This window comes from Sinohyriopsis cumingii, chromosome 12, assembly GCF_028554795.1.
Source record: "Sinohyriopsis cumingii isolate HCF-2022 chromosome 12, ASM2855479v2, whole genome shotgun sequence".
Lineage (NCBI taxonomy): Eukaryota > Metazoa > Mollusca > Bivalvia > Unionida > Unionidae > Sinohyriopsis > Sinohyriopsis cumingii.
The window spans coordinates 69,598,219-69,612,722 of NC_142972.1; the positions used below are offsets into that span (position 1 = coordinate 69,598,219).

Sequence of the window (14,504 nt, forward strand, 5' to 3'; positions counted from 1 at the left end):
GCATGTCTTAGTACATCATAGCTTTTGAGAAAACTGATGACATGCATGTCTTAGTACATCATAGCTTTTGGGAAACTTGATGACATGCATGTCTTAGTACATCACAGCTTTTGGGAAATTTGATGACATGCATGTCTTAGAACATCACAGCTTTTGGGAAACTTGATGACATGCATGTCTTAGTACATCACAGCTTTTGGGAAACTTGATGACATGCATGTCTTAGTACATCATAGCTTCCGGGAAACTTGATGACATGCATGTCTTAGTTCATCATATCTTTTGAGAAGCTTGATGACATGCATGTCTTAGTACATCATAGCTTTTGGGAAACTTGATGACATGCATGCCTGGTGAGTCCTTACACCATAAATATGAAAGCTGCATAAATCTCAAGAGATGTTACATGTGTTCAATTCAGTGCAACCATGCTAGGAGACAAAGAGGGTGAGAGCAAAGGAAAATGTATTTTCAAAGTGAAGCAAGCAACCCTTCTGAAGTACAACTCATAACAGTCATGTACTGTATAAACTTGTGTATAAACCTATTCATGTATAAGCCAACCCCCAAAAATGAATAGGTAATACATTAAAAAGTGCATGCCACATGCAGTGAAAATCTTGATATTGCTACTTCATCTGGATGGATGATAATATTCAATGAGGTTTCATTACAGACGGTCCTGGAGGTTCAGATTAGGCATGTGAAATCATCTTCAGCAATCTACAATAACAATATAATACCAGTAGTCAACAAGAAAACTTACAAATTTTCATATTCAGATTTGTCTCACAGATATGCTGACCTCCCTTCTTCCAGACTTTTACTTTTTCTTAATTTATTTTGGTTTATACATCAGTTATAAGGTATATATTCAATACTGACTATTTCAGCTATAGTTGTCATTTTTGAGAATCTAATAGAATATATCTTTCATTCCTATGGTCAATCAATATTCCTTAGAAAATCAATATATAAATGATCTGAGAAATACATATGTCAAATATAAATGCTAAAGTACACTGGCAATTTTAGATCAGGCCAACCAGGAGGTGTGATCCTATCAAACCATACCAAATGTGACATGCTATGATATCACAATGAAAGCACTATGCACTGAAAAAATGTTAACTATCCCCTCTAGTGGTAATGATTAGACCCCAAGGTCCACTTTTCTTGTGCCAATTTAGTACAATCTGACAATGTAAAAGTCCACAGCAATCAATATGTTTTGTCTGGCAGTTTTGCGGTAACTATTACTCAACAATCAACAATGAACAGAATTTGACTAAACTACTTTAGTATAAAATTTCAGAATGATTAATATTTTCTATAAGATCAGTAAAACTGGCTACAAGACTACATTGATGTATACTTTATAGTATGTAGAGACATGTGAAAGGAACTTAATTTCTAACATCACTGGTGTGAACTTATGATAAGCAATAACATCACAAACTTTACCCATACAATGATTTGTCAATGTGTAGTATCGATATGACAGCAAATATGGTAAACTGTATATACTAACTTATAAGTCAAGTCCAACTGTAAACTGCACAGACCTATATCTGCCATCACATTAAGCACAAGCAGATCTGGATCTATGCAGTTTATTATTTAGTAAACAAACAAACAAACAAAAACAGATCATAAACTGCCAGTACAGTATGTGACAGCAGATCATGCTCTATATTTATCTGTGTTGTGAGTATACAGGGTACTTCTTTATGACTGTTACAAGGTTCTCATTTAAGTGAAAGTTGTGCAAATGAGATTGACTGGGAATCTGACCTTATGTATAGACTTAACAAATTTCACAAATTTTTCTGATTTACTGAAAAGAAGAATATGCACTTAACCACAATGTACTGTATACTAATATATAATTGAAAATGAAAGCATGAAATTCTGTTTTATATTAAATTCAGAAATTGGCTTTGAAATATACATTTGTATCATGTCTACTGATTTAAATCTATATTTTAGCCATCCAAATATGATAAAAAAAATGAATGCAAAATTTCACTTGTTTACCTGGGAATTTTATGCTTTGGGTAACAAAACCTTTTATCTTAGGACAATTTCCTTTTGCGGTTTAAAACAATTCAATGGTCTGATACATTATTCACTGACAGAACATGACAATAGTAAACTGGTTGGTGCCAATGACAATAGTAAATAGGTTGGAGTCAATGACAATAGTAAACTGGTTGGTGCCAATGACAATAGTAAACTGGTTGGAGTCAATGACAATAGTACATTGGTTGGTACCAAGTGTTACAAATTTAAAACATACCACTACAGGACTGGAAAAAAGCTGCAATGCACCATAAGTTGATCCTGAAAAAAAATGTTGCAAAGAATTGTTTAACATGCCAACTACTGCATTAATTAACTAATGATTTCTACTAAACTGTAATTTAAATTGATAATGTTTTCAATCAAATTTAAGGCTGCAAGAAAACTTGCAACCACAGTGAGCTGTACAACTGAAATAGACCGCTTCCTTGCTCTGGATAGTTCATGATCATTAGTAATTTCCCATACTTAGAGCATAAATATTTTAAGAGTTCAAAATTTTTGTAATTTCACAATGCCTTCATCAGCGACTAACTTTGATCATGTAGCTTATAATGGTCCTCGTATCATGTACCTCGTCATGTGATCAACATTAGTTGCTAATGAAGGCAGTGTGAAATTGCAAAAAAAATTTGAACTCTTAAGATATTTATGCTCAGAGCAAGGGAAATTACTAATGGTCATAGTGAGTTATACTTCATCATTATTTTCAAATCAATGGTCATGATAAATGTGTCCCTATGACACAGATGTCACTGTCAAAATAATACAATCAAACATCACATAGGGGCCTTAAACTACATAAAACTTTGCAGGAAAACATCATATAGAGGCCTTAACTACATAAAACTTTGCAGGAAAACATCACATAGGGGCCTTAACTACATAAAACTTTGCAGGAAAACATCACATAGGGGCCTTAACTACATAAAACTTTGCAGGAAAACATCACATAGGGGCTTAAACTACATAAAACTTTGCAGGAAAACATCACATAGGGGCCTTAACTACATAAAACTTTGCAGGAAAACTTCAAACTCTTGATTTAGGTCTTCTTATAATGCCCCATACCAAATTTGACTTCAAATACAAAAGCAAATCCCTCAAAAGTTTCAAAATTTTAAAGACCTATACAAAATCTGAGTTCAATAGATGAATCCTTCAAAAAATTTCAAAGTATTAAAGATTCATACCAAATATGATTCAGTATATGAAGTCCTTTAAAAGTTTCAAAGTTTTAAAAACCTATACCAAAAATGTGAGTTCAATTCTTCAATGGTTTCAAGGTTTTAAAGACCATTACAAACCTAATTTCAATATATGAAGCCCTTCAAAAGTTTCAAAGCATTAAAGACCATAAAGTTTTATTATAGACTAAATGTAATATCAATAAATAAATATCCTTCAAAAGTTTCAGTTTTAAATATTTAAACATCTTCTATAAAATTATATTTACTGTGATTGTAACATCTATGTTCAGCTAAGCAGATGTAAGACTGCTTCATTAATATGTGTTGCTCTCACTCATTAGTGACATCATTCAAAATCTTGGTGATATAAGTATATACTCCAAGTTTCATAAAAGTGGGATCCGAAATCTGGTTTCCAGAGTGGTAACAAGGTCAGCTAATCAGATAAAAGATTATCACATTATTATACATGGAACTCGTCCTTTATCAAACGCATCCACATACTTGACGATGTAAGCTTATATTTCAAGTCTGATCGAAAACAGAGGAGAAATATAGCTTCCAGAATAAAGCTGTAACAGTTACACATATAAACAGCTAAATTCAATTTCATTACTGGTAATCAGTAACCAGTAACCATGTAAATGAACAAGCACGACAAAGTCAGTGATGCATGAATTTTTCCAATTAAATGATATATTAAATTTTCCACAAATGCTAATTAAGATTTATCTGTTATGGTATATAATCATTTACCAGTCGAGTCAAATTGCAAACAACAAAGATCCTGATATGCAGTAGCATAATGTGCCTGCAGATTAGGGTCTATGTTGTTTGTTCTACTAATTACTCCTAAAAAACTGCACTGACCCAGATCTACCAGTGCATTATGCGCCAACAGATCTAGGTCTGTGCAGTTTGAAGTTCAATGCATAAGCGAGTATATATGGTACATACTTCTGTTTTTTAAGTATGTAAAAAGCAAAAGTTAATGAGAATTGGTTGCAGTGTACATGAAACAACATAAGGCTGAATTGCTGGTCTTGGTGAAATTAAATTTCTTTAAATTACATTGTTTACTTTTAAAAAACATGTTCATTAACAGAACCTTTGATGAGTAACACTTTATTTAAAAGAAACACTGTTTAAAGTTTGCAAGCCACTGCAACTTATTTTAGTCAGTATAGATCCTACAAAAACATCCCATGTGCATATCCAGGCAGTACATCCAGCTGTAATATCATTTTTTTCATTATGTGAATATATCTAGCAGTATGAAACAATATTATGATGATCCTATGATTATTCTTTACATATCTTAGATATATTTAACAAAAACATATGTAAGTGGCAAAAGATGTAAAGCTAATGCATCAATCGCAGTTTAGCAAGGTGTGGCATGCACATTGTCAATGCTTTGGAAATTGTAAGAAATGTTGAGTATTTAATTGCTTCAATTAAATGGCAATGTTTCAGTTACTGCATACAAAAATACATGTTTTGAAATTCTTTTAAACGTTGTAGCCATATTGCAGTAACAAAATCAACCAACCAAACACAGATAAATTCATTAATATCCATGGTTATTGCTAATTATTAAACTCATCAAAGACATCAAAGATATTGATGAGATAAGTACATATTCTGTTTAATCAAAACTGGATCACAAATACAGCCTTCTCAGTAGCAAAAACTCACCCAGTCAGATGCAAGGTTATCTTGTTAATATGTGTGGATGTTGCTCCTTATCAAATCCATCCTAAATCTTGATAATGTAAACCCATATTACAAGTTTAATCAAAACTGGATTAGAAATATGGTTTTCAGCAAGGTAACAAGCTCAGCCAATCAGATGTAAGATCACCTCATTAGTGTGTATTGATCTCACTCATTAATTATCTTGTCCAAGATATTAATCCATGTTCCGAGTTTAAGTGAATTCAGATGAGAAATATGGATCCCAGAGTGATAACAAGCAGTTATGACTACCTGATGCATGATACACAACACTTGATTGATGCACTGACATCTCATATGCTCCCTTACTGACATCTCATATGCTCCCTTGGCCTTATAACTAGGTGAACTAAAAACAATAGAGAAAAAGTTAGATAAAAAAGATTCCCAACCTAGATTAATATCACCTAGAAGCCCTACTGGTGTATACAAAAAATACACAATCTAATTCAGCACTTGTTTGCAACTGACACCTTCTTAGCCAAATGAAACTACTGTAACAAAAAATATCCCCCATGCCCTGTCTAAATTGATAGTAGATATGGATTTTGAATTTGAACCATTGTGTCAGTTTGCCTCTATCTGGGTGTATTTTTTGGGGACACTTACATCAAAATGGCTGAAATATCATCCAAAATTAATGCACTCCATGCCCTAATGTGAAGCAACAGTCTGACAGAACAAGAGTTTCACAAAATGCAGGGTCCCATATTCGAAACAAACGCTATGGCGATGCTAATGATGGTTCTTCATATACTGTTGGAGGGAAAATGCTACTAAAGCATATGTTTATAAAATGGCAGTAAAAACTTGATGATTTTCATTTTTAAATGATTCATTTGTACTATTAAGAGGTCAACTGATGTAAGTACACTGCACATGTGAACATGTTTCTTTGAAAGACTTGAGACATAAAAATTACTATACATTTTCAGAACATGATAATGTACACTATTTTGTAAACCTAACCACGTGCATAAACTGACAATCCAGAATGGTCAAATCAAGAGTTTCACAGAAACTCCATATTTAGGCATACAAAAAAGAAGAGCAAAAACCAGTAAATGGGTTTCAAATTAGTATATGGAAAAGAAAAGCACTGTAAAATACCTCATGAACATGATCAGTTTGAAAAGCTGCTCTTGAATATTTAATCATCATCTTGCATTTTAAGTTGACAAGATCAATTAAAAATACATGTATACTTAATATATTCATAAACAAGTTGGATCCAACTGCAAACAAAATGGACTCTGGTCTGCTATTGCATGATGCACCACCTATTTGTTTTACTAAATTGAACCAGTTCTTATAGCACATTATATGACAGAAGATCTAGGTCTGTGCTGTTTGCAGTTGAATTAAACATATATGTGAGCATATGTGGAAAGCCAGATTAGAAGCAAGCTAAGCAAGAATTACCATACATACAACAGTAGTAAATGACATTAGTACCAGTAAACAATTTTATTTACATGTGGTGTCTCTTATTTGTAAAGAAAGATACAAAATGTTGGTGAAAGACATTTCATCAACCATCACTCTGTTCACAAATCTACAATCTGGTGTACTGTCAAACACCTTATATAATCTGTTGTTCCTAAAGACACATGCCATTATTTCTCTGCTTTCAAGATTTGGGATGTTCTTAAATATTCAATGAATTATCTTGTGAATGAAATGGTCTTGCATATTTATCAAAAATGCCACGATCAAAGTAGTGTTGTATAATGAGTTCTTCCTTATGCTATATATGTACATCCAAGCATCTCATTGATTGGATTATACTAATAACCAAGCTTCATAGAAATTAAATGACCACAGATTAATATGTACATCATTGGACCTAGAAATTTAGTATTGTTTTGGTGTTAAAAATTGACATTTTCAAGCATAAAGCACTGAGATAAAGGATTGCTGATAACATACAATATTGACTGGATAGATCTGAGGTATTGCTGATAACATAAAATTTTGACAGCAGGGATTCAAGGCATTGCTGATAACAAAATATTGAAATCAGGGATGCAACGCATTTTCAAACATAAATCAATGATATCAGAGATGTGAGGACATGGCAATAACAGAACTGTGAATCAGCTTATATTATAAGATGTACACTAGTGACAGGTGCAAATAGAACATCCTCTGCCTTTGTTTGCCACAAGCAGGAAAAGACTTAAGATGCAAATAGTGGCCATTTTAAAGTGCTGTCACCTCTGCGGTAGTGTCACATCATAACTTTATTGACATCACCATGACTTGATGGTGTAACATCACTAACAGCAACAAAAGAGTTTGAGATTAAGGAGACTAAAATATTTCTTTGATTTTTTTTCTTCATTCAAATGTTTTACAGGAACACATGTAACATAAAAAATGCAGGTATTTAATTCATTGATCACGCATCATCGAATGCTATTTTCAACATATCTTTCATTATCTGGATTTATTCTTTGCATATATAGCAAGATATTTTTTCTGTCCAAAATATACCAAAGTGGAAACCATCATTACAATTACCAGTGAGTCTATTTCAGAGTTGAAATTCTTCAACTTGCATGAGAAAGAGACAAGAATAGTCCAGTTGGTGACTGGTGTAATAGTGAGAATGATACCAGAGTGACAATTATGAATTTAGGCAGTAACTGAGACCTGTGACTTGTTTTATTTCCTTGAAAAAAATGCTTTACCTAAAACACCTGATATAGTGGATGAAGCCCCCAACTCTTTGGCATGCCTCATGATTAGAGGTAAAACTAAGCTGACACCAAAAAGATCCTGTAAAAAAAAAAATTAAATGCCTCATTGATGTTATAAACAATGCAATACATATGGTGACGTCATGTCTTTAGAATCACTGAAAAAAATAGAATGCATTCAAACACTGCAGAGAATCTTTAATTTTAGTGAAATTCAAGAATTTTAAAAGATTTAAAGCAATCTATCATCTAATTATGAAACAGCAATAAATATACTACTAACAAGGATTTTTTCTCTCAAAAAGAACATGCTATATTTCTAAATATACCCCTCTGGTGGTATAAGTGTTTAGAGCATCTGCCTCAGATGCCGGAGGTCACAGGGTCAAACCCCAGCCAAGTCATGCCAAAGACATAAAAATAGTACTAGTAGCTGCCTAGGTAGGACTGGACAGCCTGGTGTCAGGATAATGTGACTGGGTGGGACATCATGCAACATGTATGCAGCATGATGTCCCAGTGCTAGACATCATTATAAACTGACACACTGCAGACATCATACAATATGACTGATTTTTTTTAAAGCTATGTTAAAAATCAAAATCACTCACACATGTTTAAATATAATGTGTAACAACCGAAACTGAATATAATTGCTTATGCTACAATTTTTATTTTTAGACCTCCATTTCTGAGTCTGACATATCATAAAAATAAATTATAACTATCATAAGTTAAAAACTACTGAACAATACTGCTTTAATTTCCAAGAGCAACAACGTTTATTGGCCTCCTATAAACACACTCTGCATTTTGAATTGCTTAAATTGTCAGCGTTGGATGGTAAACCATACATCCACATCAATGTTCTCATTTTCCAGTACAAGATACAACAGGTTCCCTCTGGCATTGGCTTCCCCTCCACTATTGACAGTTTATGTGATTTGGTATGCAGGGTGAAGTGAAGGAAAGTATAATATTCAAAACTGAAGTGGTTCAATTATTATCGGTTCAATTATTATCAACAGTTATAAATATAAGTTCACTCGACCTATCAGACAATGACTATTTTATTCAATTGCATGCAGGTAAACAGTAGCAGTTTTATAATAGCTCACATGAAGTATCAGTCAATTAGCTCTATGCAGGTTGACAATAACAATTATAATAGCTCATTTGAACTGTCAGACAATAGCTCTATTATTTGACTCCATGCAACTCAAGCAAACAATGACATATGCATGAATTCCTTATCATGGCAGACCAACTACAGTGGTAACTCAGACATGCACTTGGACCGTGGGGCATGGAGCAGATAAGGCATAGGTACTCCAAATTTTCCACCATACCCTCCTCAACTATATCAAAACTACTTGAGTTCTGTCCTCCTCTAAAACATTTAGGTTTAAGGACATGTTGATATAAGAATGAGTCTATTAATATTTCCATAAAAAATGGAACGAAGCATGATTAATGAAAGTCCCATCTTCCAAGTCTGCTTCCTTGAAATTTACTTCTCTCAAAATGAAAACATGTGTATCTCAGTTTAACTGATGAAAATATCTGATAATTCAAACAAAACATTTTTTCCTCTTAATTAATCAGACATAATCAGCTAGCCAAGCTAATTTCTTTCAAATGTATTCTTATCCACACATTCTTTGCAGGAGGTCCTTGTCAATTTTTCTTCCAAGGCACTTTTCATTGTTTTATGTTCATAAATATCTCCCCACTCTTCTTCAAGTGATCTAAAAACACTTTATATTTTATGCTAGTCCATGAATTAGTGGATTATCTAATAGAAATAATTGTGATAATTCACTAAAGTGCAATACAAACAAAACTGTTGTCAGTGCACTCAAGAGACATCGATAACATTATGATCTGCAATTATGTTACTTGTTTAGTTCAGTGGTTAAGTGTGGCCACCTCACATGCAAAAATACCATGTTCAAAATCCAGTAACATGCTTCCAATTTCTTTCTTCAATAGTTTTTTTGGTTATGTGTTTTCTGCCTTGAATTAGAAAAGAGACTCATGTTACAACTGATATGTTCTATGTGAATATAAACAAAACAGAGCGAAACATAACCAGTAAACAAATAACATTATCACACAGGATAAGACAAAAAATCTGCACTTTACTCCATTATACAGACTGACAGCAAATACATCTGAGCAAAAAGTAAAAAAACTAAATTTGCTTGCTCTAAGAGAATGATGGAAACATTTCATCTCATGGGTGAAAAACTAAAATATTTTCACTCATGGCTTTGCCACTCAAACAAATATTGAGTTTTTCACCAGTCAATAAAATATATCTATCATTTACTCTTTACAAGCAAATATTCTCTATGTAAGCATGGAGCTGAATGCCTACTTTTGAAATATTCTACCAGACGTTTAGGAAAGTCAGTCAAAACCATCATTTTTGGACAAAAATATTTTATTAACAGTTCCATCTCTGTTTTCTCTTTTAAGGTAATACCCATCATGATTTCTCTTACAGAACATTAAATGGTGTATATGTGTTTTCCATACTGAACCTTAAATGTAGTGTCTTTGGTGTCCATATCAAACCATAAATGCAGTGTTTGTGGTGTCCAAATAGCACTTTAAATGTGGTGTCTAATGTGTCAATACATAACCTTAAATGTACTGTATATTGTCTTACATTACTGTCTTGAATAAGTACATTTAAAAACTGGTAGCAGAATATGTAAATAACACTTCAAAATGGGTTTTTGGTGCAGCCTAAATCTAAATAACCATTACCTGGGTTCATCTTGTTATTTTTCAAATAACAGATTGGGAACAAGGTCTTTTGGAACCATAATTTTAATAATTATACTTTCATCTTAAGTTGCTAACATTTTCTTATTAGCTAACCTCTGAAATTTATGAACAAAAACTACTTTAATTGGTCTACATATAACAAACTTAGAGTCTAACTGGTCTACATAAAACAACCTTGGAGACTAGTCACTGTAAATATAACATCCTTGGAATCTAGTCGGTCTGCATATAACAACCTTGGAGTCTAGTCGATCAACATTTAACAATCTTGTAGTCTTGTCAGCCTCCTATAGCATCCTTGGAATCTAGTCAGTCTACATGTAACAACCTTGGAGTCTAGTCGATCAACATTTAACCACCTTGTAGTCTGATTGGATTACATTTAACAACCTTGGTGTCTAGTCTGTCTACATTTAACAACCTCAGAGTCTAGTCAATCTACATTTAACAACACTGAAGTCTAGTTGGTCAACAATGGAGTCTGGTTCTGCATCTCTTTCCAAGTTCCATACCACAGCTTGTACCAATTCCATTTCCTCCAGCTTGGATATGAGCTGTACAAATCTCACACATTAAATAACCTCATTTCTTCCCTTGAGAGAATCTGCTGTTGATGCTGGATAGGTTAAAGAAGCTAGTAATGTTACATTCATTTTTCTACTTTTCTCATCTCTTTTAAACAGTTAACTGAATTATTTACCAAAATTTCTGGAAAGCTGAGTCTAGTTCTCTGTTTAAAGTTGCATTTACCTTATTTGTGCACTTCATACTTGCTACCACTTGTCAGTTTTTCTCTCATATCATCAATCATTTGCTGTTTACTGGAAAATTTTAACATGTGCATCATGTGACAGGATGTTCAAGGACAAACGCATACTTTTCAATGCTGGAATAGTAGTTTCACATTGTGTCTGGTTCTGCATCTGCACCCATAAACAGTTATTTATTTCTGACAATGATACAAAAGATCACATGGTGATTAAAAACATTGTTTTCTACAAATACAGAGTTCACATATTCCACGCTTCCTGGCAATTTCTGTATCTCCACTGCACAATGTAAATGGATATTTCTCTTACATTATAAATAGTGTGTTTATATCTGATAGAATAAATGAAGACCAAGCTACCATAAAGACATAGTTGCCTTACTGTTCAAAGATGAAGATACTCGGAATAAGTATATATCTCAGAGACAACATTTATTTCAGCTTGTTTTGACACAACCCTGTTTTTATACAGCATCATAAATTCCCAGTTCTCAAGAGAATGCATCTCTCAGTGATGTCACAACCACAATATTTGCTTGCAACAATTAACAATGATTCATATGTACAGAAAATTTTGTCGAAAATCCTGTGATTATCAGTTGTGAATAAAAACAAAGATATACTAATTCTGTTTTACCACCAGTAAGGCCTCATATAAGTTTACTAACTACCCTGGAGGTCCATATCAAGTTACTGCCATAAAATAACTGATAGTCAGTCAGCTACTGAACATGAGATAGCAAAAAAAGTTAACAGTGGATAACTATGTCAGAGTATTCTACTGTGTGTTAAAGTCTGACATGGAGGTGTCATTACCGATTTCCAGAGGTGGCTCTTTGTTTCTTTAATTTGCGTATTTTTACAAGAAGCACATAATTTTACTAATATTTCATAATTAAATCAGCATCCTGTACATTTTTTCCATATTTCTATCAAAGTATTAGGAGACAACATTTATTTCAAAGTATATAAAACTGAGGCCATTCTGATCACAACACAAAGACTTTCTCATTCACATCCTTTACCTCAAACAATAAATATCAGCAACACCAACATTAAATTCACACAATCAGTACAAAACCTATGTGTTAGTCATGACAGTACTCTCACACTGCACCAGCATGACATGAAGATATGCAAGGCTGCATATCTTGAGCTCAGATGCATCAGCTCAATTTGCAAATATCTTTCAGCTGATGCCACTAAAACACTTGTGTGTTCATTAGTACTATCAAGACTGGACTATTGTTGTTGTTGTTGTTGTTGTGGGGTTTAACGCCATTTTTCAGCACATGATAGGCTATACATGGCGGCCAGTATTAATGGTGGAGGAAGAACCAGGGAAAACCCCGGAAAGAACCACCGACCCTCGAGAAGCTACTGGCAAGCTTTCTCACATACCCACATTGGCTGAATCTTAGACTCGAACCGCTGCAGACAGAGGTGAGATGGCAGTGATCCGTAACGAAGAGCGCTTTAGACCACTCGGCCACTCGGGGCCCCGACCTGGACTATTGTAACTCAATTCTGTCTAGTTCATAGCAATATCTGCTCCAGAAACTTCAAAAAGTTCAAAACACAGCTGCTCGGATCATAATTAGAGTACCACGATCAGAGCACACCTCCCCGCTGCTCTCTACCCTACACTGGCTATCCATTCGATCCAGAATCAAACACAAAATTTGTTCTCTGTGCTACGTTTCACTGTCGGACTCTAGTCCAAAATACCTATCCGACCTCACCCATGTGTACACACCAGCAAGATACTTAAGCTCCTCTTCTGACAACTGTATACTCATTATTCCAAGTATGAAAACAAAGTCATATGGACAGCGTTCTTTTGCATACCAAGGCCCAGCAACGTGGAATGAATTGCCCACTCAACTTAGACACAAAGACGCAGTGATCTCATTCAAGAGGGCTCTCAAAACTCACTTATTTCGACTGCAAGAACAAACTGAAAGACCTAATAATGTTTCCTACCTTAAATATTCTCAGCATGTTTTTTTTAATGTTTTCTAATTTCATGGTGTTTGTTTTTGTAATCATATCATTATATGATTTTTATCTTATTGGTGTTGTCTAATGTTGTAAAGCGCTTAGAGCTTCTAAAGATTAGGCGCTATACAAAGTCCTCATTATTATTATTATTATTATTATTTTCTATTTGATGAAAAATAACAGTAAGGTTTCTAACATTCTTTAAGAGAATTTTGATATAAATTTAAATTTAACTTATTTTTACATATTTAATTTTCTTGCTCTGTAGATAATGATAATCATGATAAATTAAATATAAAACCTTGTCCTGTAACTTTCTATTTTGTCCCTGTTTATTTGTACTTTTATAATTAAAAAAAATTAGTTCCGAAGGATGCAAGACAGTTCTCAAATTCTGAAGCAGTCCTATGCATATCCATATTGCCATTTAATTTTGAAAAGCAGGTTATAACCTGAATCTAATATTATTTCTTACAAGTAAACAATTTTATCATAATACCACAATGAACGTTCCTAATTTTATTTAACTTTTACAACAAACTCTATCCCAAAACCAAAATTATTATATAATTTAGTTAAAGAAAATCTGTTAAATTAAGTTCCTTCACGTTATTGTTTCTATAAGCCTGCTTCGTCTATATACTATAGAAGCTGCTATGCTGCCGCTTATGTACGACGGTGTCTCAGGCGAAAGTTGAGTCGTTTGATGTGCGTCAAAACAGGTGACATATTACAAATTTTCCCCAAGAAGTGGTCGTCTGTCGCATGCCACGATGAGTATAAATATCATTGTTATGTGACTTCATGATAGAGTCGTTGGACCTTCAATTCCACATTTTTTGACCAAGTGACTTGTTCTAAAACATTACTATCTAATCTTTTTAGTGAGTGATAAAGTCTTATTATTAAAGACTTCTTATTACCAAAAAGCCTGAAATATAAATCACAACAGGCACTTTCGATTTATGCTCTTTCGTTGTATAGGAAATCTCCATTTTGTTTTGTTCTTGCTTACAAGTTCCTCCTTTACATAGGGAAACGTAAACCTGCTGCTACACAGTTCATAGATAATTTCAAAACCAACAAGTAGTTCTCTGCCTCTTTTTCTCAGAAATTACTGGTATATATCAGAATAAAATAATAGACGTAGAATTACTTGTTGGTCTAATTTCATGGGCATGACACAAACATTAAAACAATAACATAGTCAACTATTTTTTCTCAATT

The 14,504-nt window shown here is 33.5% G+C and overlaps 1 protein-coding gene across 3 annotated transcripts in view; it reads right to left on the reverse strand.

The window, feature by feature from the left end:
* LOC149786676 (solute carrier family 67 member A2-like) overlaps positions 1-14,278 on the reverse strand; it is a 60,699-nt gene extending 46,421 nt beyond the window's left edge. For 2 of the 3 annotated variants that reach the window (XR_016425013.1, XM_089977209.1), the window contains exons 1-3: positions 11,258-13,417; positions 7,703-7,790; positions 2,300-2,343 (exon numbers count right to left, since the gene is read on the reverse strand). Coding sequence is in view for 1 of the 3 variants with exons in the window: in XM_089977209.1 (XP_089833335.1) it covers positions 2,300-2,343; positions 7,703-7,790; positions 11,258-11,275 (150 nt within the window). In the remaining 2 variants the exon portion in view is untranslated. Of the gene's footprint in view, positions 1-2,299; positions 2,344-7,702; positions 7,791-11,257; positions 13,418-14,200 lie in introns of those variants that run through there. The other variant, XM_089977210.1, reaches the window with a different exon arrangement.
* Between the last annotated feature and the right edge of the window lie 226 nt (positions 14,279-14,504).